At 52.1% G+C, this 26061-nt stretch overlaps 1 protein-coding gene across 1 annotated transcript; it reads right to left on the minus strand.

Annotated features, from left to right (window-relative positions):
* Window positions 1-1194: 1194 nt before the first annotated feature.
* ADGRG5 (adhesion G protein-coupled receptor G5) lies at window positions 1195-10828 on the minus strand (the record flags this gene model as incomplete). Its single annotated transcript, XM_079724053.1, has 10 exons — window positions 1195-1283; window positions 1663-1940; window positions 4767-4884; window positions 5507-5766; window positions 6025-6146; window positions 6876-7028; window positions 8394-8537; window positions 9221-9337; window positions 9936-10092; window positions 10728-10828. The coding sequence occupies 10 exons, from the start codon at window positions 10826-10828 to the stop codon at window positions 1195-1197; spliced, it is 1539 nt and encodes a 512-aa protein (XP_079580179.1).
* Window positions 10829-26061: the final 15233 nt, after the last annotated feature.

Consider the following 26061-nt stretch of genomic DNA (forward strand, 5'->3'; position numbering starts at 1 on the left):
TATCCACAGACAGGCGACCACAGCATCACCAGACATGGTTTCTGGACCCAGTGGCTTCTGACATTGGCCAACAGGGCCCCCTGGTGTGAAGCCTGGGAAAGGCGCTCGCTTCATGAGTGGTCTCCCACTTGGCCTGACAGGACAGGTCAAGGGCAATGGTGATTTTCTACAACTGCGACAGCTAACAAAACAAACAGGAAGGAAACTGAAATGGGAAGCCTGACAAAAGACTTGTATAATTTATACCAATTTATAAATACTTTAGGTACCCACCAACTCCAAGAGAACAGACAAACAAGCTTGGGATTTAGAACCCACACCTTCACGCCTACCAGGTGAAATTCAATCCTGCCCAGTCATCAAATAGCCGGGTCACTGGAGCTCAGATGGAGGGGAAAGAGGCGCTCCCCTCCCACCTCCAGGAAGCCCTGTGGCCCCAGCTGCTGGTCTTAATGGCCTATGGGGGTCTGGGGAACACTGGAAGACGAGCCTCTGGAAAGCACTGGACTTCTTGATCTTTGGGAAGGGTGGACTTGGAGTTAGAGTCATCATAATTTGGGGGTTAAAGGAAAAGAGGCCTCAGGTACAGGCTGGTGAGGTCTCACACACTGGGTGGGTCTCCAAGCGCTGGGCTGGGGACCCCCGGCCAGGGCTGACCCTCTCCTGCAGGAAGGAAGCAGGGCCCAGCAGGTGTTTTCAGGGCAGGCCCAGGCCAGGGTGGGGATCCCCACCCCACTATGACCTCTTCCTCCCTGGTGCCATTGAATCTGCATAAAGCTCTGGGATTAGGCAGGACCAGAGCCATCTGCCACCATTTCACAGATGTGGAAACCAAGGGTCAGTGAGAAATGACAGGCCCAAGGTCAGACAGTGAAACTCAGAGAAAGGCATTGAAACGTGGCCTCCTGACTCCCAGGCCAGTGCTCTGGCCATAGGCCTGGCCAGCTGGGCCCAGGCACCAGGGGCAAGTTTGCTGCCCCCCAGGTTGGAGCAGAATGCCTGGGGACGGAGAGCAACACGCTGCCCTCTGGGCCTGGGGAAGGCATGGAGGTGGAAAAGGCCCCCTGGAGGTGACAGTGGCTCTGGTGTCCAGCAGCTGGCCTGCCATCTTTTCGAGTGGAAGCCAGGGCCTCCGGCTGCAGGCAGCCAGAGAAGCTGGGGGCTCCAGACCAGGAGGTCCAGACAGTCCAGACTCTACTGCACCATCTGGGAGGAGCTGAACGCCTCCATCTCTGCCTCTGAGCGGCGCCTCTGGGAGCAGAACCACAGGAAGAGGAAGAAACCTGCACGCAAAAGACTGGTTAGTGGAAGCATCGTGGGAACAACGTGGGGCCTCCTCCAAAATCCATGCACCTCCTTGGTTGGGGTAAGTGCGGCCTCCCTGAGGCCCAGCAGTAATTCTCAGAAGCCCTTCCTGTTGGAGGCCAGAAGGGACCGGGCATAGGAGCTGGAGGACCAGCCACCGCTAGCCCATAGGCTGCCTTTGTGCAAATTACAAGGTGGCACCCCTTCCTGTGGGTGGGCGTAGCCCCAAACCAGCTTGTCAGGGCCCAGATTTCAGCCCCTGACTCACCCCCTCAACCTGGAGCCCTTCAGTAGTAAACATGTAGCAGCTGTACGCTACCCCCCTGGGGTTTCCTCCGCGTCAACCACAGGTCCTACCGTAGAGTGAATTGAAGGTGCTGAAGAGAAAGAGCTGGGGCAGCAGGAAGACACCAAAGGAGAAGAAGGCCAAGGTCCAGGTGGTGCCCAGCAGCACAGTGAGGCCCAGCACGGTGACGGTATCCCAGCAGGCCCGGAGGCCCAGCGCCTTCTCCCGCGCCCGCAGTCTGTGCAGGACCCGTAGCGCCCAGGCCAGCACCACCAGGTTGAAAAGGGATGTGAGGCCACCAGAGCCCATGACCAGGACACCGTGCACCCAGGGGTTCCGCACCCAGCATCTGCAGGGGAGGGGCGAAGCGCTGGGGTTGGTGTGGCTCCCCAGGCTGGTGACAGGGAAGCCACGGTCTCCTGGGCCTCTGGACTGCCTCTTGAACACGGGCCGGTTTTCCGGCTCAGACCCATCATTTCTTGCCTGACTGCACACGTGGTGAAGTCCTGGGCTCAGCTTTCCAGCCAGGCCACCAGGTAGGACCCACCTGCCACCTCAGCCCCCTGCCTGAAGCCCCTGCATGCCTCCTTTACCCTCTTTTACCCACCTGAAAACTCTTTCTCTCCTCCCTTGAACATCTAACCCCTCCCCCTTCCACGGCCAGCCCAACTGTCAACTTATAAGGTATTGATTGCATCATTGCTCCATGGTCCTCTTTGCTGGAAACTTCTTCTTCCACCCACCACACGATTATCACCATCTCCTCATCTTCGCGCAACGGCGCCAGGAGCCCCTCCTCACCTGGACTGGGCCACCGGCCCTTCCCTGAGCTGCTGCAACTCGCAGCTTGGTGGAGGGGCGCTCTCCATGTGTGAACTGAGGAGCCGGGGGAGCAGCAGGAAAACTCCACCGAGGGCAGAGGGAAGGTCAGAGAGATACCTGACAGTGGCCCCAGCCCTTGTCCTAGACCCTCCGTGAGGTCTTCACGCCCTTTGCTTCCCCCAAACATCTTCAAGGCAGGTGCTGCCTTTTACCCCATCAGGTCACGTGATTTCCGTGAATCAGCCATACTATCCTCATGGTGACCCTATGAGGCTTAGAAACGCACAGCTGTCTAAGGTGGAAGTTGAAGCCCCGTGGTCTAAGCACAAAGCCTGTGCCCCTAACTGTCACGATCACCTGCTCGGGCTCCTTTCACTGCAGTCACAGAGTCCTTGAACATGATTTTGGGGGTTCATCCAAGTGGATGAGTGTGGTGGTGGATCATTCCTTTTCACTGCCAGATGATCGTCTGACAGGGGTGGCTCTATTGCATTTACTAATCCGGTGTCCTATCAGTGGGCATTGGAGTTATTTTCAAAGTTTCTAAAAATTGCTGTTAAAGAAGATGTGGTATACACACACACACACACACACGCACGCACGCACATAAACACAATGGAATATTATTCAGTCATAAAAAGGAGGAAATATTGCCATTTGCGACAGCATGGATGGACCTTGAGGACATTATGCTAAGCGAAATAAGTCAGACAGAGACAGACAAATACCGTATTATCTCACTTACTTGTGGAATCTAAAACAAACAAACAAAAAAACAAGTTCACAGATATAGAGAAGAGATTGGTGGTTGCCAGAGGCCAGGGAGTGGGGGACAGGGTGCAAAACGGGTGAAGGGGGTCGAAAGTTGCAAACTTCCAGTTATAAAATAATAAGTCCTAGGGATGTCACGTACAGCATGGTGACGACAGTTAACAATACTGTATGGCACATTTGAAAGTTGCGAAGAGAGTAGATCTTAAAAGTTCTCGTCACAAGAAAAATCAATTCTGTATGTCTGGCGACAGATGTTAACTAGACTTATTGTCGCGGTCATTTGGCAGTATATACAACCACATCATTATGTTGCACACCTGAGATTAATAAAGTGTTATATGTCAATTATACTTCAATTTAAAAAGTAAAACAAAAAATGTAAAAGAATTTTTTTAAAATACATATATATGTAGTAAGGGTTTTTTAATGCAGGAGAATAAAAGTCACAAAATCCAGGGTGAGACGGGAGAGGGAGAGGTGAGGAAGACCGGGAAGAAGATGGTTCTTCGGGCGGGAGCTTGCTAACATCCCTGCATTAACGTGCTTCCTGTTCTGTGGAAGCATCACTGCAGTTCTTTTCCCATGTCACATATTATACAATAAAAACACACGTTTAAAGAGTCCTAAGTCACACTTCCTCTGAGAAAACACCCCGACCCTCACAGAGAAGAATTAACCCCATCTCAGCCTCACTCTGTGCCCAGAGCCCTCACTTCCCAGAGACTGGGATGGGCAGTGGTTGGGGGCCGGGCTCTGGAGCCAAGTCCCAGCTCTGCCCTCAACTGGCTGGGTCTCCTTGGGCAGGGTTCTTCAGCCGCCTGTGCCTCGGTTTCCCCAACTGTAAACAAGGGCTGACAACGGGGCCTGCTCCTTGCTGTGAGGATTCAGAGCCGTCCTGAGCTGGTGTCAGCCAGGAGAGGGAAAAAGGCCAGACGGCCAACTGCTGGTGATGGGTCTGCAGGGGGTTGTTAAGCTATTCCCTCTATGTTGCCTGTAGAAACATTTCATCACAAGATAAAGGTTAATGTCCGAGGGCACGGGAAGGGGGGACAGAGTCTGTCCCCCAAACCGCCTTGGGCCCCCTCCCCACATACACTCTGAGCCCGGTGCCTGTGGTGTCCCAATCCCCACAACACTCTTCTCTGACTAGGAGGGTTGGAGGGCTGGCGGTGCCATGCCAGGCACAGGTCACGGGGAGCCAGAGCCAAGCGCCCGAGCGAAGCACGGAGGTGAGGAGAGAGAAGAGCCAGGCACAGGCTGAGCTCCACCGCAGGGCCTGAGAGCCAGAGGGGCGCTGGCCGCCAGCAGCCAGGGGACAGAGGCCCCCCTGCCCTGGCCTTGGAGGCCCATGTGCTTCCTAGAACTAGCATAGAGAGTGAACCCGTCCTGCAGGAGACCTTGGGGATCCAGCAGAAGGGGCGTGGCAAAGCCCCCTGGAAACCACGCCCCGTGTAAGCAGTAGCCCCCTCCCTGCCCTGCAGCCAGTGCCCCGCCTCCAAAGCACCCTGTCTAGAGCCCCAGGACCAAGTGGCCCTGCTGCCAGAGCCAGGGAGCCTGTCGCAGCCCTGAGCGCACTCACATGGACGTGCTCTGGAAGCCCGTGCTATTCCCCTGGCTGTCGGAGAGCGGGATCCTGTAGGGTCCGTAAACTGAGCTCTTGACGGCAAGAAGGAGCAGCACCAGGAAGGCCGGGACCCCTGAGGAGTGGGACAGAGGCTCAGTATCTGTCAGGAGACCCCAGAAATGGGCTGGTCGTGGGTTCCTGGGGCTGCTAAAACAGGATTCCACTGGGCAAGCAGAGGGTGGGGGCAAGGTAGGGAAAGAGGTCGCTCTGAGTTCCCAGCCGCTGTCACGTGGTCCAGCCTCAGAGCAATTAGCCTGGTGGTCTTAAAGAAGGCTGATATGAATGAGGGCTCTAGGGTGGAACGGTAGCGTGGAACGGTAGCGGCAGCAGTAGTGGTCACACTGGGAGGTGATGGCTGGAAGGTAATGGGAGAGAGGGTTAGGAACCCGTGAAGAAACAGGTAATAAAGAGAGGGGCTAGGACGGTGACAGAGACGCCGATGACGGTGGTACCAGAGATAATGGTGAACGCAAGGATGAGGATGGTGGAGGTGATGGTGTATTGGAAGTGGTGATGATATAGATGCTTTGGAGGTGGAAGTGGTGATAAGAATAGTCATGTAGGAAGTGGCGGTGGGTGCTGGCATGGATGGTGACCAGTGGTCATGGCAGTGGAGGAGAAAGAGGACAGGAAGGAACAGACGCCCAGTCTGGCTGGAAGCCTCAGGAAGCAAGGGAGAGGGAGACCGTGCTTACCCCATCCCAGGGCACAGAGCTTGAGCACATATCGGTGGATGTAGATGTTGTAGACGCGCCCAAGTAGGAGGTAGAGGTTGAAGCCTTCAATGGCCATCCAGGTGAGGCAGCTGAGCAGCGCATAGTGCAGGGTGGCAGCCAGTGCCACGCACGCTGACCCAGGCACGGCCAGCACTGGGCTCAGCAGGAAGGCGACATTGAGGAGTAGCACCGCGGCGTGCAGGTTCATGTGGATGCGTGTAATGGAATCACTCTGCTTCCTGCGGGTGGGAGCGTGGCCCTCCGTGACCAGGACGTCACCAGGCAGCGCCACCCCCTGGGCTCATAGACACGTAACAACCGGGATACAGGTCGAGAGGGGCAGGGACCCAACAACAGCCACACACAAGGAGGCTGGTCTGCTTCCCAGCCTCTGCACTCTGGAAAAGCCCACCTGACTCTGGGGGCCCAAGTAGGAAAGAAGGAGGGGTGCTGAGCAGCAGTGGGTGGGCAGGCCCAGCACGAGGGCAGGGGAATACCTGGAATGGAGATGCAGCAGGACAGTGAGCAGCGAGGCCACAATGGAGATGCTGCAGCCCACCAGGGAGATGTATGTGAGGGGCGCCAGCAGCTCTGCAGGGACTGGGGCCGGGGAGAGTTGCTGTGGGAGGGAAGGGGGGCCAGAAGCATGGAAATGCCCTCCACTGCCTAAATCAAAGACACCTGCCAAGGCCTCAGCTTCAGGCCCCCTACCCTGCAATCCTAGCCGTGGTCCTGACTTGAAAACAGCCACAGCAGACACAGTAGCTTTTCTGCCTCCCATCTCCCGTCTCCCCGTGCTCCCCTCCTTCACTCCCGCACGTGGGTGGACCCTCCACTTCTCCTACTATGTGTAGTCAGGTGCACCAGGCCTGGCCTATCAGAGCCTTCCCTCCTCCCGCCCACAGTGATTGGTTAAGGGATGGGCATGGGACACACTCTAGGCCTGTGGGACTCAGTCCCATGGCTTTGGCTGGCAGAATTCGGTGAGAGAGCTCTCGTTCTACTGACCTGAACCTAGTAGGACATAAAACAGGAAATGCCAGCAGCCATATTATAAGCCCATGGGGAGGTCCTGTCTGAGAACTAAGCTAACACAAAGCAAGCACAACTGAGAGGCTGAGATAGAGTCCTATCTTGGTGACATTGAGCCCCTTGATCAACACATGCCTGAAGCCTAACACAGCCTTTTCGGGAACATGAACCCATAAGGTGTTTTTTTTTTTTTTATTTACGCCCATTTGAGTTGGACTTTCTTCCGCCTGCACCAGCTTTTGCCTTTCTCCTCTGTCCTGGATATGGGGCCCTCTGCAGCTCTGACCACCCTCACCCAGGCTAGATGCACACATACCATGAGAACAGCAAAGTAGGTGAGGTGGTTGCAGCGGCAGAGCACCTGGGAAGGTGAGGGCTGCTCTGTGCGACAGCCCTCAGTGCTCCAGGCCCCCCAGTAGTGCTGGCTGGCTCCCTCCTTCCAGAAGACACAGGTCACCGTGTAGCCTTCCTAAGGGAAGATGCTGGAATTGGGTGCATCCAAAGGGTGGAGGAGAGGGCCATGGATCAGGGAGGGTCTGGAAATTGTGGGGGCCAAAGGTGACTCAGCTGCACCCTTGTCAACATTTTACCAGGCACTGGCTGGGCTTTGGCATCAGACAGACCACATTGCAGCCCCACCTCCACCACGGACTCTGAGAGTGACCTGGGAAAGTCACAGAGGTTCTCTGAGCCTCAGTTTATTCATCTGCAAAATGGGATCATTTATACTCAAGTCACAAGGATCGTGGAATAATCAAAGGCAATGAGAAATCTTGAGTGCCCAGCTCTGGCCAATAATCAATGTCTGCTTTCCCCTCCTCCCCATGGGAAACAATGACAGTCCAGACCCATCCCAGAGGGGGAGAGAGAGAGTCATCTACAGACAACCCTGACGCCAAGCCCTGTGGGTGGAAAGGTGAGGGAAATGAAACAGGCACTCCATGGAAGACCATGGAGGAAAAGGCAGAGGAGTCCTGAGAAGGGAAGGGACAACTGGGGCACCGAGGCCTTAGAGGACACATCAGATTTCAACAGAAGTGGAGCAAGGATGTAACAGGGGCAAAAGCCCAGAAGAATGAAAGGAAAGGACAGTGGAGAAATTGGGAGTGCAGGGTGGTTCTGATGAGGCTGATAGAAGATAGGGCCAGAGTGTAGAGACTCTGGGGCTTTTCGGGAATGCCATCAGGGCTTGTGCCCACCCAGCAGCCCTTCTTCCTTCTTTTGGCATCAATATCTGTAGTTTCCTTGAGGACCCATCCCTCTCCCAATGACAGACCAAATGAATCCAGCCCAGTCCCTGGGCCATGTGACCCAGGTCTGGCCAATCTACATGTTCCATCCCCCTGGGCACAGTGATGGGTCAGGGATGGACACATGACCCAGCTGGACCTTTAGAATCCATTACGGGATCCTGGTTTGCACTGGCAAGAAAGAGCCTGCTGAGAAGAGAGGGAGGAGGTCCAGCACTTCAGCTGCCATCTTGCCACAGAGTGGAAAGTCAAGGCAGGAAACCATTGTTGAGAGATGGAAACTGAGCCATTATGGCATCATATCTGTGCCTGAAGTTAGAACAGCCCTGGACATTTCATGTACATGAGCCAATAAGCTGGCTTGAGTTGGTTTTCTATCATGTGCAATTCAAAGAATCCTGATGAACGCAGTGTGTAAAAGCTTCTCTCTCATTTCTTTGGCAGGAATTTTCAAAGTATGATAGATTTAAAGCAGCTTGTTTCTAAGATAGTTCCACAAGTCTGGGTTTGATCAAACCAGTGTTCGACAGGACAGACACAAGGGGGTAGGGGTGGGGTGGATGTGGGGGTGGCCCCAACAATACCAGGCTTTGGTTGTGCCAGAAGCTGATGTTCACTGGCTCACGGAGGTTGCTCACTTGTCCATGGCTCAGCTGGGCCCCCAGAACATAGTTATTGAGCACAGATGAATTGATGTCTTTCTGGAAGGGCAACAGAAGAAGCACTGACTGGAGGGGACATGAGGAGACCCTGGATGAGGTCCAAGAGCCCCCTTTCTCCAGCCCCTCCTCCCTGGATGAGAACAAGCAGCATGACTTTCACTTGTACAGCTGCGCCAGCCTCACAGCCTTTGCGTATGCTGCCCCCTCCACCTGGAACCCTGTCTTCTCACTACCACCACCATCACCTCCCATTTGTTAAATGAATTCCAGCCTCATACCCTCCATGTCACCCTACCCTAACTCACTTTCAAAGCCAAGGTTAAAAGGCACCTCCTCCAGAAGCCCTCCAGGACTGCTCATTGGGAACCATCCTGACCCCACCCTGACTCATCCATCCCTTTGAATCTCTATGGTTATAATCAACCTCAAGCTAAAATTAAGTCTCTAAGGTCCCGGTCTAATTGTTGAGATAGAGAGCTCTCTGAGGACAAGGATCTTGTGACTTACTTGTCTATCTCCCATCTAGGGAGAGGCACACAAACAGTAGATTTCTTAGGTCTCGTTTGCACATTATAATCATGCCTCCCTTCCATTTTGCTAAAACAGAGGCCCAGAGAGGGGCACTGATTGACTGAAGTTGCACAGTAGGCTGGTCCCTGCCCAGAGGCCAGGAGGTGGCATGCATGCCCGCAGTGCCCCCCAGGAAGGAGCCCGCATCCACCCTGCTTGGCCTACCAGCAGGCCCTGACCTGGAAAAAGCGGGTGTTGGAGAAGTAGATGCAGATGAGAGTCAGCTCCCTGGAGTGCACCCTGCAGGCATCCTGAGTCAGCTCAGCTGGGAACTGCATGGCGAGTGGGACCTGGGCCTGTGGAGAGCCAAAGACAGGCTGTGCCTGGTGTCCGAAGCCTCCAGACCCACCACAACACCTTCACTGCTCCCCACTCCCCAGGAAGCCCTCCCAGCCTCGCCCTGAGCCTCTCCTACCTTGGAGCCTCCACCCACAGAACCCTCTCCTGCCAGGCTGCACCTCCACCCAAAATTCCCCCGATCTCAGGCCTTCCCTTCAGGCTGTTCTGGTCTTGAATTTGGGTTATTTATCCCACTCACTGGGGCCCTGAAGATGGAGCATCATCCCCCAGGCACCCAGGTATTCAGCAGGAATCATACCAGGGCCCTCAAAGGTGTCCCGTTCCCCTGGCCTCTCCCACGACTGCCTCACCCCAGGAACCTGCAAAAGCAGGAAGAGGACGCTGCCCCTGAGGGGCCACAAGCACCCCCTTTCCATCATTCACATGAAGAACATCAGCCCCATTTTACAGAGGCGGCAACTCACAGCTATTAAGGCAGAGCCCTGATTGGTGGGAAGGTGGGCGATGGACCCCGGGGAAAGTCCACACCTTAAACCCCCGGAGGATTTCTGGGGTAGAGGCTCTGGCCACCCCCAATCCCTGGCCACCTCTGACCTGGGGGACCTGCTCCAGAGCAGAGCTTCTCAGTGAGAGGCCAGTGAAGTTGCAGCCCAGCTTGAAGGCTAGTGTCTGGATGGTGTGTGTCCGCAAAGTGAGGTTATGGCCCCCAAAGCTGGCATTGAGTAGCCTTGACTCTAGTCCATGGATGAGCCTGAAAGTGAGAGAGATGGCCAGAGCCCGGGGTAAGGATGGAGGTGAGCGGGGCTCTCCACAGCCTCCCCCATCCAACACCCCTGTCACTCCCACCTCTAGACCTCTGCATACAGTGTTCCTGGCACACTCTTACCTCCCCACCCCACCCATCTCCTTCTTCCATTAACTCTTGTTTGGGTCCCAGTTTGTTGACACCTCCTCCAGGAAGCCTTCCCTGGCAGCTCCCCACTGACTGAAGTGCTCCACAGCCCTATGCTTCCCTGGTCAGTCATCAGCATTGACCTCTCACCCTGAGCTACTAGGCTTTTGGGTCACAGACCCTGGAGAGCCCAGCCCACGTCTTGGAGCCCCTTCCCAGAAAAATGCATGGAGACCCATGATTCTGCACCTGGTTTCATGGCATCCATGGTTAAGGGCCCCCAACCAGACAGTAAACTCAATGAGGACAGGGATGTGTCTATCCCACATCTCCAGAGCTTGGTGCCGGGCACACAGTAGCTACTCAATAAATGAGTGTTGAATAAATGAATTAACAGTCTACACTGGACCAACCCTGGGCCATGGATTCAAGGTGCAAGCTGGGGGTGGAGGCACAGCTGACTCTGGACGGGAGAGGAGGGACACCCAACTCACTCAGCAAAAGAAGTGAGGCTCCGGCTCCTGGCTGCCATCTCCATTCTCTCCATCCAGCACAGGATTTCTTGGGATGCCTCTGTGAGGAGAAGGTCAGACATCCGCCTCAGTCTCTGTCTGCAGCTGCCCCGCCTCCCGCCCCATGGCCTCTGGGCCTTCCGCCCCAGCCTCCTGCTGCCCCAGGAGGCCTAAGTGCCCCTTTTCAATCTCCCTTGGCTTGAGGGCTCCCCGCTTCACATCACAGCCAGGAGTCCAGGCTAGGATGGCTCTTGCAGCTCAGCAGAGCCCTCTTACCCTCTGTTCTGCTGTGAGACATCAAGAGGCACAGGCAGAGGAAAAGGGCCCCGCAGCGATTCATGTCCTGTACCGAGTCTCCTCCAAGAACTGGCTCCCGCCCTGGAAAAGGTGCGTGTCTTTGTCACCCCGGTAAAAGAGCCACCTCTAACTCTAGGCATCTGGCATACCCCAAGAATAGGACGTGCAGCTTCTTATTTGATCCTCACTACTCCTGCATTTCACAGATGAGGAAACCGTGGCTCAGAGAGCAAGGCGTCTTGCTTTGCGTGAGGCTGCCTGAAGCCATGTCTCTGTTACTCCAGAATCCTTGACCATTTGGTAAAGCCTGCCATTTGCAGCTCTGCCTGAGACACATCCTCCTCCCCAAAAATGGTATCTCTGGGGGCCCCCCAGGGCTCTGAGCTTACCCAGGGGAACATTGGGAATTGCTTGTCATTTATACTGTCCAGCCCTGTCATTCACCCACCATGTGACTTCGGACAAGAATCTGTCCCTCTCTGATTAAACTGCCAGCAGCAACAGCTGGGGGAATCCAAAAGTTGGAGCAGAGAAAAAAACAAGAACTAAGAGTTTCAGGAGAAGGCTGGTTTTGATGACAATCGTGGGAGGTCAGAGGCCACCAAGAATCACAACAGCTGGATGACATCAGGAAAACCACTGCCTTTGTCCACAAAGAATTCCCCCAAAGCCCATTTTAAAGTATAATGTGATTTGAACATATTGTTAAGTACTGTATTCAACACTTGCTTTGAAACCTTGTCTTCATTTTCACTTATTTTTGTGACTGCCAGAATCTATGGCAGCTGTTAGTTATGAATTAAGATGTCAGGTTCAAATTTGTGAAAATAAATCCAATGTTTTGGTTTAAAAAAAAAAAAAGAATCTGTCCCTCTCTGCCCTCATTTCCCTCGGTTTTAAAATTAACTAATAGGGACTTCCCTGGCAGCACAGTGATAAAGAATCCTCCTGCAGATGCAGGGGACGTGGGTTTGATCCCTGGTCCAGGAAGATCCCACATACCGCAGAGCAACTAGGCCTGTGCGCCACAACTATTGAACCTGCGCTCTAGAGCCCATGAGCCACAACTACTGAGCCTGCATGTCACAACTATTGAGCCCGGGTGCCACAACTACTGAAGCTCGTGCAACTAGAGCCCGTGCTCCACAATGAGAAGCCACTGCAATGAGAAGCCCACGCACCGCAAGGAAGACTAGCCCCACTCACCGCAACTAGAGAAAGCCCACATGCAGCAATGAAGACCCAATGCAGCCAAAAATAAATAAATTATTTTTTTAAAGTTAAAATGAACTAATAAACTTCTGCTTAAACATAGCAAATTTATGCCTACCCCCGAAACCCCACTAAAATGAGAGTGAATGAATAAAACAGACACAAAGCCACAAAAGACAGAACAATGGGAAAGAAGGCAACAGCAGATGAGAGATATCAGTGAAACTTTGGAGGCCGCAAAGCAGGTGGCCACCTGCTTAAAAAAAAAAAAGTTAGCAGACCATAAGACGTTGAACCCAAGCGCTTGCAGTAAGGAGAGGTGAGTACAGCGGGTGGGAGGATCGGGGAGGGGACATGGGGAAGCCAGCTAGGTCAAGCCTCGCAACCGTGGGAGCACTTGAGCGCTGGAGGCATCGGGAACCTCTGAAGATGGGATGAAGGGTGAAGCTAAAAACGGGGGGTTGTTGGCTGTGAGTTTTTAAAATGACCAGCTGGGTCCCCAGATCTCCTCTGCCACTGGAGCATCCAGGAGCCTTCCTCACCACCCTTGCATCCTCAACCCTACCCTCCAACACAAAGTACATCCCTGCAGACAGTGCATCAGAGAGAATCTGCGAGGTGCCATTCTGGTACAGGAAAATTAAGCCATATCCCCTCCCCATCTCCTCCTCCAATCAGCTTCCAGAAGACTGCCAGCAGCCAGGCAACGATGCTCCAAGGCAGGAGAAAATTCTTCTCCGAAGAACTGACCATTCTAAGAAAAGTATCCTGTAGCTACTGACATTTTGGTGCTCCTTGATAAAACAGCCAGGACCAAGCTTATGGTGAAGCTTCACCAGTCACCAAGCCCTACCAGGCAATTGAGTTTTTTTTCTGTTTTTTTTTTAATGCACACCATAGTTTATTTTCAATTTTATTTATTTATTTATTTATTTTTGGCTGCATTGGGTCTTCATTGGTGCTCACCGGCTTTCTCTAGTTGTGGTGAGCGGGGGCTTCTCTTTGCAGTGGCTTCGCTTGCTGCAGAGCACAGGCTCTAGGCGCGCGGGCATCCGTTGTTGTGGCACGCAGGCTCAGTAGCTCTGGCTCGCTCTAGAGCGCAGGGTCAGTAGTTGTGTCTCTCTGGCTCTAGAGTGCAGGCTCAGCAGTTGTGGCACACGGGCTTAGTTGCTCCGTGGCATGTGGAGTCTTCCCGGACCAGGGCTCAATCCCATGTCCCCTGCACTGGCAGGTGGATTCTTAACCACTGCGCCACCAGGAAAGTCCCAGGCAGTTAAGTTTTTAGTGCTCCACTCTTTGTTGTTGTTGTTGTTGTTATTTATTTATTTGTTTGTTTGTTTGTTTGTTTGTTTTTGGTTGTGTTGGGTCTTTGTTGCTGCACGCGGGCTTTCTCTAGTTGTGGCGAGCGGGGGCTGCTCTTCATTGCAGTGCGTGGGCTTCTCGTTGAAGTGGCTTCTCTTGTTGCAGAGCACGGGCTCTACACGTGCGGGCTTCAGTAGTTGTGGCACAAGGGCTGAGTAGTTCACGGGCTCTAGAGCACAGGCTCAGTAGTTGTGGCACGCGGGCTTAGTTGCTCCATGGCATGTGGGATCTTCCCGGACCAGGGCTCGAACCCGTGTCCCCTGAATTGGCAGGTGGATTCTTAACCACTGCACCACCAGGGAAGCCCGGCAATTTCTTATAAAACTAAACATGCACCTACCATATGACCCAGCAATCGTACTTTTCGGCATTTATCCCAGAGAAATAAAAGCTCATGTTCACACCAAAACCTGCACATGAGAACTTCATAGTAGCCTTATTCACAATAGCCCCAAATTGGAAACAATTCCAATGTGCCTTCAATGGGTGAATGGTTACACAACCTCGGGTACATTTGTACCATGAACTACAACTCAGCAATTAGAAAAATACACTGTTACTCACAACTTGGATGGGTCTCAAGGGAATCATGCTGAGGAAAAAAAAGCCAATCTCGAAATGTTGCATACAGTATGATTTGATTTATATGACATTCTTGAAATAACAAAATTATAGAGACGGAGAACAGATTAGTGGTTGCCAACAGGGATGAGGGGTGTTTCTGTAAAGGAGCAGCACTAGGGAGCCTTGTGGTGATGGGACAGTTTTGTATCTTCATTGTGATGGTGGTTACAAGAATCTACACGTCATAAAATTGCATAGAACTAAACACACACACACACACACATATAAATCAGTGCATAAAAACTGATGAAATTGAATAAAGGCTGTGAATTGTACCAAAGTCAATTTCCTGGTTTTGATATTGTACCTTAGGTGTGAAAGATGTTACCATTGAAGAAGACTGGATGAAACGTACACAAAACCTTATTTGCAACTTCCTGTGAATTTTTCATTTTTTCAAAATTAAAAGTTAAAAAAATACAGTATGATGGATTGCCATTTCACTATTAAGAATTATGATGTAAATAGCCACATAGAAGAGCACAGCATATCACTGAGCAGAAAGAACAGGTTAAAAATAACACATATAATATAATCACATTTATGGAAAATTATATGCATGCTTAAATCTATGAGGATATCTAGAAGAATAGTCACCAAAATATTAATAATGTTATGGGAGGGGGTTAGTTTCTTTTTTTATGTTTTCTGTGTTGTTTGAATTTTCTACAACAAACATGTATTACCTTCACAACAGAAAGGCAAATATTTTAATGCTTAGGATTTTTTAAATATTCCAAATGACTGTTTATTGTTATTGAAAAAACAATAGTGACAGATTGCTTATGAGAAACAAAAAGCATGTTGCAAAACAATGTAATCCAATCCTTGTAAAAATTGTACTTTTTATAGATGCAAAATCTGGAAGAAGCACATCAAGGTCACTTCGGTGAAGTGAGATTCTGGGCCTATTTGTTTTGTTCATCTGTGTTTTATAAAGTTACCCCATATGTTATAGCTATCCATTTTCCAATTTTTATTCACTTTTTAGATGGGTTAAAAATTTACATCTGTCAAATATAAACAATAAATAAATGCAAAATGGTGCAAAAGGCAAAGTATTCCTGACTCTTGTGTCACCTAACCACTCAGTTCCCAATTAGTCACCCCCAGGTCACCACTGTTATTACTGTTTTGTGAGTCTTTACCAGTTTCTTCATACAAATATAAGCAAATATGTGTTCCCCCATTTTATAAAATAAAAGAATAGCATACTCTGTATATTGAAAATAACCTTGGAGAGCTTTCCTTAACAGTACCTAGAGCCTCCACTTTCTTTTTTATATCTGCACAGTGTGATATTAGGGATAAACCATAATTTACTTAACCAGCCCCCTGTTAATAGTCATTTGTGCTGGTTCCAGTCTTTGGCTCTTACACACAGCTTGGCTGCGCTTGTACTTGCCTTATTTCCCACATGTGCAAGTTCATCATCTGCCCATTATGATATTGAGTTAGACTTTTCTTTATCAACTTCTAGAAACTCTTTACATAATAGGAAAATTAGCTCTTTGTCTATTACATGAGTTGCAAATATCTTTCCTAGTTTGTCTTTTGCCATTTGACATTACACATGGTCTTTTTTTCCAGGTAGGTCTTTTTTATTTTTTTATTTTTTGCGGTACGCTGGCCTCTCACTGTTGTGGCCTCTCCCGTTGTGGAGCACAGGCTCCGGACGCGCAGGCCCAGCAGCCATGGCTCATGAGCCCAGCCGCTCCGCGGCATGTGGGATCTTCCCGGACTGGGGCACGAACCCGTGTCCCCTGCATCGGCAGGCGGACTCTTAACCACTGCGCCACCAGGGAAGCCCGAGGTAGGTCTTTTTTAAATATAAAATTTTTATGCAAAAAAATGACCAGTGTTTTCTCTTTGGGCTTCTGGATTTTGAGTTTTAGCTAGAAAGACCTTCCTCATTCCAACACTATAAAGGAATTCTCCTAAGTTTCTTCTGGTAATTTTAAGGTTTCATTTTTTTATACTGGAATCTCCAGTCCCTTTGTGTTGATCCTGGAGTGTGAAATACAGATTCAATTTTGTTTCCTGGTGGTTATCCATCTGTCTTAACACTATTTATTAATATGTGTGTTTATTTTAAAAGAGAATAAAGGGACTTCCCTGGTGGTCCAGTGGGTAAGACTCCGTGCTCCCAATGCAGGGGGCCTGGGTTTGATCCCTGGTCAGGGAACTAGATCCTGCATGCATGTCACAACTGAGTCCGAATGCTGGAACTAAGACCTGGCGCAGCCTAAATAAATAAAAAAAATTAAAATATTTTAAAAAAAAAGAATACCTACATTATATAAAAATAAATAAATAAATAAAAGAGAATAAAGACTTTGGAGTCATAGAGTGCTGGGTTCTTATTTATTTGGCTATTAGGTTATTTATTTGGCTGTGTTACCTTGGGCAATTCACCTACCCTCTCAGAACCTCAGCGACTGAGGGAAAAGATTTGGGGGGACAAAGGAAGCCGCTGAATGAAACCATTTGGAATGTTTCAGATGAGAAAACTGAGAACCTGAGAGTGTAGAAAAGACCCCCTCACAGTACGAATGGGGAAACTGAGGCCCAGACGGTGATGTGGATTTGACCTCCAGGGTCTGGACCCTAAGACGGGGTCCCCAGGCCCTTGGCCATGCTTCTGCCAGGCAAACACAGAGGGAAGAGGAGCTTAACCCCACCCTGCAGCTGGGGAAATTAAGGCCAAAGCAGAAGTGACATCCTCCCCCACCAAGCACCCAAAGAGAAGCTGTGGTTTCCACCTCCTTTCCCAGGAGCAACCACAATCTTCACTTCTGCTTGCAACCTCCAACATCCCCCTCCTCATCTTTTCAGAGAGACCACCACTCACCATTACCCCGCACCCTCAGCCATCTCCTTCTTTTTGCAATTCGCTATTTGGGGGTCCTCTAGAAAACAGGAATCCCTTACCTGACTCTCAAGAAGGTTCCAGTTGACTGTGGCAAAACTGAACACCACGCAAGGGTTTGCCCGGGGTTCTTCAGCAGGCCAGTGGGCAAGCCGAAACGCAAACCCAAGCTCCAAGTCAAGTGCTCTCTCCCACGATGCGCTGCAGCCTCCTAAAGACGGCCTGGTGGCTGAGTTGCTGTATGGATGAGGAGACAAGTGGAGAGCAGAACAGGGCCTTCAGAAGATGTAAATTCGATCACTAGTTCCAGTATTCAGCACCTGAGGTCTGACGTTAGGCAAGGAACTTGACCTTTCTGTGCTTCAGGTTTTCTCATCTGTAAAATGAGGCCAAGGTCATCTAATTCCCAGGGAGAGAGACTCAAACAACCATTTCCATGATCCACACTCCAGGGAATCTAAGGCTCTGACCCAAGGTTGCCAAACAGGACTACACTCAGCGGGAGAGCTGGGAAGCCCTGCCTTCCTATCCAGAGCTGGCTGTGCACCCCCGAAGCCCACCCTCTCCCCAACAGCACCAGGGTCCACTGAGCCACTGCATTCCTGCCCCTCCCAACAACTGCTCCTGCCAACCAAAGGCTGGAGTCCCCACTTCCGGCCTCCCCCTGGCCTGAGTGAAAAGTGAACCTGTGGTCTCTGCAGGAAAGTCCTGAACAGGTGCCATTATCAGCCCCATTTCACAGGCAGGGAAAAGGAGGCTCCACCAGCACCCAACAGGGGGTCTGGGACCCAGCCAGGTCCAGAGCCTTTGTCTGAGACACACTGTCCCCAGGCTCCCTTCCAGGTCACTCAGAGGAACCGCGCCTGCTCTGATTTGCCCAACATAAACTCCGTGCCAGGCCCTCACCCCTGTCACCTGAGGTGCAGGTTACTGGACTAGCCCCATTTTACAGATGAGGAAACTCAGGTCCAGAAAAGCAAAGTTCAATAACTTGCCCCAGGCCACATGGGGTAGGGGGGGTGGGGGGGATAAATATTTGAACCCAGCACCCAAACACTCCTTAATATAAATGGCTTTTTTCAAAAACATAAATCTGTACATTCCTGAGATTTGGGGTTGTCATCAGGGGCCCAGGAACTGGTGAAGGGAATGAAGGTGAGCCCCTACCTTGCGGCTCCACGGATGTCACCAGTCCAGCAACCACCCAGGCTGGGGCGTGCCCAGTGCCTGCTAGGGAACCCAAGGGTCAGGACAGAATCGGGGGGGAAGGGGGCATGGAGAGACCCAGACCGAGGGGCTGACCTGTGCAATTGCTGTTGTCTCACCGCCGTCCCCGCCGCCTTCTGCACGTAGAAGGGGAAGTTGGGGACCTCTGTGCTGCGGGCGGGAGACCTCCCTGCCCCTGCACTTCTCTCTGCTCTCTTCACCCAACAGCTGCACCGCACGCTCCCACTTCCCTTCTTCTTTCACTGGAAGAAGGCTATTTGTTCCTTCAGAGCTGATAGCCACTCCCAGCTCACCCCTTGATCTCACCCCCTCAGGGCCTGCAGCACTTCCTGCGGGCAGCTGCACATTTGCAGAGATTCTGGGCGTCCGTGGGGAGAGGGAGGAGGGCTGGCCAATGTGGCACCCAGCAGGGTCCAAGACCACTCAGCTCTGTGCCCTTGGGCAAGAGACGTCACCTTTCTTGGCCTCAGTTTCCCCTTGTGTAGGAAAGGGAGAATGATCCCTGCCTGACCTGACGATCAATGAGATGGATGATGGCAAGGACCTCAGGCAAGGGCTGGGTCACGCTGCCTGGGTTCAAATCCCAGGCCCACCATTTCCTGGATGGGTAACTCTGGGCACGTGACGGAAATTCTCTGAACCTCAGTTTCCCCTCTGTAAAATGGAGACAATGACAGTACCACTTCATGGGGTGGTGTGGGGCTTATCAAGGGTAATGCTGCAGAGTCACTGGAAGTGCTCCGTGAAGCCCTCAGGTTTCACAGATGGGGTGCCTGAGGCCTGGGGAGGACAAGGGCCTGACCCAGAGCTACCCAGTGCAGAGCCCTTTGGAGAAAGGCCTCATTGGGAGCAGAGCTCAGAAAACATGGCCAGAGCTGTGAGGCTGGAAGGCTGGCCAGCTTCTCCTTGAGCCATGGGTCTGGACCAGCCTGTCCTACATCAGTAACCTCCTCTGCAGAACCCTAAGCAACAGGGGGAAGTGTCTGTGTGTGTTGGTGGGGAGACAGGGTGCTCTCTCTTGCCAGGGCCCCAGCCAGACTCCCTGGGAAAATTCTGACTCAGGAATGTGCTTTTCTACCCCCAGGGCTGCGATGGGGGAGCAGCAACAGGAGAGAAAGAAGCAGGTCCCAACATGGTCTCCCTCTTCGCTGCCCCAACACTGGAGGCCTTGCTGTATCTGCTCAAGCACAGCCCACAGGTAGCTCAGGTGGCCTCTGTGCGGGGAAGGAGGGGAGCTGCTCCTTGCAGGGCAGGGAGATTTCGGGGAGGCGCAGGCCCACCCCAGCTGCGGTGCAAAGACTTTGCAGGGACACCCGTGTGCCTGTGCCCTGACCCCTCGGCCACACTCCTGCTGGGTGACTTGGACGAACTCTTGCCCTCCTCCACACTTTGGTTTTCTGTGGCCATGATGAAGCCCTTGACCTCTAGGCCCTTCCTTCCTTTCCAAGGCCTCCTGGCCACCTCTAGGGTTACAACACCAGCAGCTGCTCTCAGGGCCCAGGAGGAAGCCCTGCTCACCCCAAAAGCCCTTCTATTTTCCATACTGGATCTGTGCTAGCCTTACTATGCACCGCCTCAGTTGGGGGTGCCAGTTACATAGCCCTGCCCTCCAGATCCTGGAACTCACTGCCAAGACACTCCCCAGCTCAAAAGCCAGCAGTGGCTCCCATTGTCTTCATGGTCTAGCCCCATCCAACTTCTACTTCCACCCAGTTCGGGATGTGCTTGCCATGTTCATCCCCATCTCCCTGCTCTGTTCCTGCTCTGACACACACATACCTGGGTGGCACGCTAGCTCCTCTCCATCCCTTAGGGCCCAGTCCTGCCTACTCTGGGAAGCCTTCCCTGACTCCAATTCCCCTATAAAACATTCAGATGCTTCCACTTTAGGAGGTGTGTCAGGTCCTTGTTCAGTCCCCCTGGCAGGGAGGAAGGCAAGCCACTTCCCACCCTGCAGCCTGGGAAAGCCACACCCCAGCCCTAGTGAAGAGTCTCTCCACATGGGGGCTGTTCCCCCTGGTGATCGGTGAGAGGGCAGTAAGTGGCACCCCGGACAGGCCATTAGATAAACTACTGAGTCACACCATGACAAAGTCATTTACTTTCCAGTCTTTCTCAATCCCGGTGGCAACCAGGAGAAGTGTCCATTTAGAACTAAATTGTCTCTAACCTCTTTCTACCACTGCCTTCTGTCCTTTTGATTTTCATTCTTCAACCTTCTATTGGACACAGAAAAAAAGACACCTGATTTTTAGTGATTTTCTATTGTGGCAAAATATACAAGAAATTTACCATTTTAGCCATTTTTAAGTATATGGTTCAGTGGCATTAAGTACATTCATATTGCAACCATGGCCACCTTTCATCTTCAGAGCTCTTCTATCTCCCGAAACTGAAACTCTGCACCCATTAAACACTAACTCCCCATTCCCCACTCCCTACAGCCCCTAGTAACCACCACTCTACTTTCTGTCTCTGTTTGGCTCTAGGAACTCTAGGAACCTCGTATAAATGGAATCATACAATATTTGTCCTTTTGTGACTGGCTTGTTTCGCTTAACATGATGTCTTTATGGTCAATCCATGCTGTAGCATATGTCAGAATTTCCTTTCTTCTTAAGGCTGAATAATATTCCTTTGAATGTATAGACCACATTTTGTTTATCCATTCATCCACCAACAGACACTTGGGTTGCTTCTACCTTCTGGGTATTATGAATAATGTTCGTATGAACATGGGTGTACAAATTGTATCCCTTTTTAACAGAGAGAAAGTTTCTAGCTAGACTGATGATGTTGTTTATTTACATGACGTTTATTTTTATGACTTTCCTCTAGTTACAGCACCTGATAACAGATTTCCTATTTAGCCTAAAATACATGTCTGTCCTAAAAAAAGTGAAATGATTTAAAGAAAAACACTAAGTAAATAATAGCACAAGTGCTATATGTTGATGGCAAAAAGTGGCAGCAGAGACACAGGCCAGAGAACTGCTGAAGTGTGGGAAATACTAACACAAGCCTCAATCAAAACCCTCTTGTGCTAAATTGGGGAAAGAAACCCCTCGGGGGCCACTGGGAGGCTGACACCAGATTAGCGCTGCATCCAGAAGACTGCCAGGAGGTGTGGTTTTAGCAAAAGGAATGAGAATGGTAAAACTGAAATTCAGATCTGGGCTCTGAGACCTCCCAGCCGTGTGACCCGAGTCTGATCTGAGGATCACATTTCTCACTATGAGATGGTGGTAACAACACCCAGCTCATAGGATGGCTATAAAACTGAGTTAATTCATGTGAACTCCCAAACCTATGGTCAACACACAACTTGGGTCTATGGGTGGGCAGTTCTCCCCACCTCACCCCCTGCAAGAGACACCCCAGGACAGTATTTTTGTTTCTTTTCTTGAGAGAGAGCCCTATCGTGATGATGTTATAATTGGAGCTTAGGTTCATCATCAACTCAGCCTCCTCCACCTTCACTATCTGTATCCCCACCTCCAGAAACTCTGGTAAAGAACTCTAGACTCTTGGTCATGGCTGTCCTTACTGGCTGTGAAACTTTGGGTAAGCCTGAGCCAAGAGCCTCCCTGAGCATTGCCCCAAGGTTAAAATGGGGATGTTCCAGTCCTCTGAGTACTCAATATCTGAGTCTCTCAGGTCCAAAGTACACACAGTAAGCAAAGGCCAGCCACTGCAACATTTATACAGGTTAGTTCCCTCTCAACCACCACATATCCCCACCAAAATCAGTCCCTAGCTGATTGTCAGATGCTACTAACATTTAACCATGCAAATACAAAGCAAATGGTTATGAGTGAAACTGCAAATCTTGCAAAAAGCGTGAGATTTCATGAAGTTGATGGAAGTGATGCCGTGGAAATGGAGCAGCAGCTGACCACAGAGGAAGAGAACTTCTGTAAGAGAAATGACCAAGAACTTCCAGAGAGAACTGTTTGACTATCAAAGGATTCATAGTGAGCCTTGGGAGTGAAACCCCAAATACTTCTGCAAAAAATGATCCTCTTGCTGAGAAGAGCCAATACTTTGTTCATTCTAATGCATGCATGATTGCAACCATCATCTAAATACAGGCATACCTTGGAGATATTTCAGGTTCGGTTCCAAGCCACCACACTAAATCAAATATTGCAATAAATCGAGTCACACGAATTTTTTGGTTTCCCAGTGCATGTAAAAGTTATGTTTACACTATACTGTAGTCTAGTAAGTGTTCAATAGCATTATGTCTAAAAAAACTTTTTAACTTAAAAATTTTTATTGCTAAAAAATGCTAACCATCATCTGAGCTTTCAGCAAGTCATAACCTTTTTGCTGGTGGAAGGTCTGAAATATTTTGAGGGTTATCAAACGGTGACACAGAGACACGAAGTAAGCACATGCCCTTGGTGCCAATAGACTCGCTCTAGACAGGGTTGCCACAAACCTTCAATTTGTTAAAACAAAACAAAACATCTTGTGAAGGGCAATAAAAAGAGATATGTCTCTATTGTTAATTATCGGTTCAAACTAATTTATCTTCTTCATTTTTAGTTTCTTTTCCCATGTAAAGTCCCAATACATCAAGGTTTTCTCCACTACCTCTCTGGTCCTTTTTAGACGGATTCACCTCAGCGGCCTTCCAGCGGACAGGATGTGGTAAGAACAGGGCCGCCAGGCGCCCGCCTCCCCTTCTCGCCAAAACCGAAGACACCCACTCCCAAGGGAGGAAGTCCCAAAGTGGCAGGGCGCACGCAAGGGCCCCAGAAGGTAATTGCCCGGGACCGCCCCGTCAGCTGCGGCCCTACCCTTCGCAGGAAGTACCCTGGCACATCAGAGAAAACTTCCGCCCGGCGGGCCAAGTGCCCCATCACACTTTTCAACACGCGCAAGGTTACTTTGGCCAACCCTTCTGTTGTACAAAGGGGAAACTGAGGCCCGATGAGGGGCAGGGACTTGCTGCTCCACGTCCACTCGGTGGCAGAGCTGGCACTGGGAAGAATGCAGGTAACAAAAGTGAACACTTGGTAAACACGCTCCACGTGCTGAGCCCGGGACAGCCGGTGCCCACTTCTGCTGCTGGGCGCCTAGTATGTCACCGGCGCAAGGAGAAACCGGAGGCGGGAAAGCCGAGCCCCGCGGACGCCCCCAGACCATGCCTTCCTTCCCCCCAACTCTCGGCCCCCATGCTGGGGTGGGGCCTATGTCGGGGTCCGGCACGCTCTGTGCTGATCCCGCCGGCTCGGCCCGCGCCCCTCGCCCCAGAGTTAGGTTTGGGTCCCCCACCCCACCAATTAGGACGGCCAGGGTCAGAGCCAGCCCGCAACCCGCCGGGGCCCCACCGCCCCCGCCCCGCCGACTCCTCTCCCTCCCCTCCCCCCGGGAGGGAGGAGGAGACTCCGCGGCCCTCCCTCGGCCCTCCCGGCGGCGGCCGCAGCAAGCCCCGTGCCCGCTCCGCCCATCCGCGGCGGGTCGGACGTCCGGAGCCCACGGGTCCCCGGCCGAGGTGAGCGGGGCCGCCAATGGAGGAGACCGAAAGCCACGGCATCCCGGGAAGTCCCTCCAGGCCGCGAACCTTCTGCGGGAGGGAAGGGGTTAAGTTGGGGGCGTGTTGGAGTAGAGGAGAGCAGCTGGGACTCTCGCATCCGCAGCAACCCCCAGACTCGGAGCAGAACTTCCTAGCCCCCTCCCCGGGTTCCCCCACCTCCTGGGGCCCGGGCCTCGGGAGTGAAGGGGCTGCGGGAGTTGGGGGTAAGGCAGGGCCGCCCTCGGAATGCAGTGGGCCGGGGCCGGACGGGAGGGGGGCGCCAGCGGGCGGGGGCGGAATTTGGAACTCACCCGGGGGACCCAACGTGGTCACCATGGCGAGTGCGGGATGGACGGGCGGCGCGGGCCAATCGGGGCGCGGCGCCACTGCCCCAGGCCTGCGGCGGCTGCCAATGAGGGACCGCGTGGTGGGGTGGGCGGGACCGCGTCTCGAGGGGCCGGGAGACCCTCACCGGAGCGGCGGGCTGGGAGGCTGGGGAGGGGGCAAGGAAGAGAGGTTTAAGGCGGCTCGCGGTCGTGGGAGGGCAGAAGGGGAATTTCTGGAAGTAGTTGGGGCAGGTGGAACGACGGCTCAGTGCGAGGAGAAGGGAGTGGGCCTCGGTTGCCCCACCGTTCTGATTGTACGAACGACTGGTGTCCGGCAAGCCCGTTCCCCATCCGGGGCTTCAGTTTTTCTGTCTTAAGTGTCGGTTATGTAGGGCTGTTGTGGAGCTTGGATTAGTTCGTATTGGCGCAGATTTTCCCCACTTGTTGGACAAAGCTTTTAGGTATCTTGTTAGTGCCTCTCCCCATCCTGCAAGTAAGGAAACAGCCTCAGAGAGGGCACGGACGTGCAGATAGCACACAGCATAACAGAGGCAGAGATGAGACTCGTGGGACTCGTGGGAAGTCTGCTGTACAAGAGTAAATAGTTCAAGGAGTTGCTCAGAGGCCCGGGGCAGGGCTCCGCCCCCATGAAAGGCTCCCATCCTCTCCCAGCTATGCTTGGCCACTTGGCCTGATGACTGAGGACCGCATTGTGTAGGTGGTCCCAGGGGCATCTTGCCCCTCAGGTGATCACGACCCAGGAGGGGAGGCCTCCCGTCCCAGCATTCTAGCGCCCCACCCCCAGCCCTACTTTGCTGCTGGTCCTCTATGTGGATATGGACCAGTAGCTGTACCTCTGGGTCTCAGTTGGCCCATTTATAAAGAAGGGAGTTCTGATCGGTGATTTAGGATATCTGTGGCTCCTCGATATGAGATGGGGGTACCTGGGAACAGGCCAGGGGTGGCTACCCCCTCGGGCTCCGGTTCAACCTTCAGGCTCAGCTTACCTTCCTCCCTCCTTCTCAGTCCTCTCCTGGAGGTCCAGTGACTGGAGCGTGGGCAGCAGGTCAGAGGGACAGACGCCCACAGTTTGTGGGCTGACCAGCCTTGGACCCTGCACTTATCCAATCAGGCCGTCCTTTGTGGTTTCCTGCCGGGCTCTGCTCCCTGCCCACAGCCAGGCCTGTGGCCACACGCCAGCCCTAGAGCCCCACCTGAAAGGTTCTGGGAGAACATAGAGGGTTTCTGAGCTGGAGGGAAGAGTAGGGCCACCAGGCGCACCGGCCCCAATCCCCTAAACTGGGCCCCATCTAGGCCTCAGCATTGCTTACTCTTCTCACTAGATATGAGTCATCTGAACATGCTAAGGACGAAACACAAAGTTGACCCCCTGAGAGTCAGGCTTCCTCAGGTAAGATGCCTGATCCTTGACCTGGCCATGAGATGACCTCTCACTGTGACCTTGGCCTCAGACAGACTCTGACACCTACCTGGCTCAGAGCCTGGCCACAAAGTGACTCCTGATCCTTAGGATGGCTCAACCCTCCCAGGTTATAGACAACCCTTAACTGTTCATTTTCCATCCATCAACCTGGGAAGCATTTATGCAGCATCTGGGCCCTGTACTGACAGCCAGCGAGACCAAGATGCCCTTGTGGACTTCACAGTGTGGCAATTGCTGAAGAACAGGGAGGTGCCATTGCTTTGGGAGCACTAACATACTCTGTGTAGAAGGTCAGGGAAGGCTACCCAGAGGAGAGGTATCCCAAAGTAGGTCTTAAAGGATGCGTAGGAGTTTGCTGCTGGAGAAAGAAAGGAGAAACAAACATTCCAAACAGGTCCATGAGCAGCAGGAACCACTGGTCACTTTGTGTA

This window comes from Hyperoodon ampullatus (assembly GCF_949752795.1).
Source record: "Hyperoodon ampullatus genome assembly, chromosome: 18".
In the NCBI taxonomy this organism is placed as follows: domain Eukaryota; kingdom Metazoa; phylum Chordata; class Mammalia; order Artiodactyla; family Ziphiidae; genus Hyperoodon; species Hyperoodon ampullatus.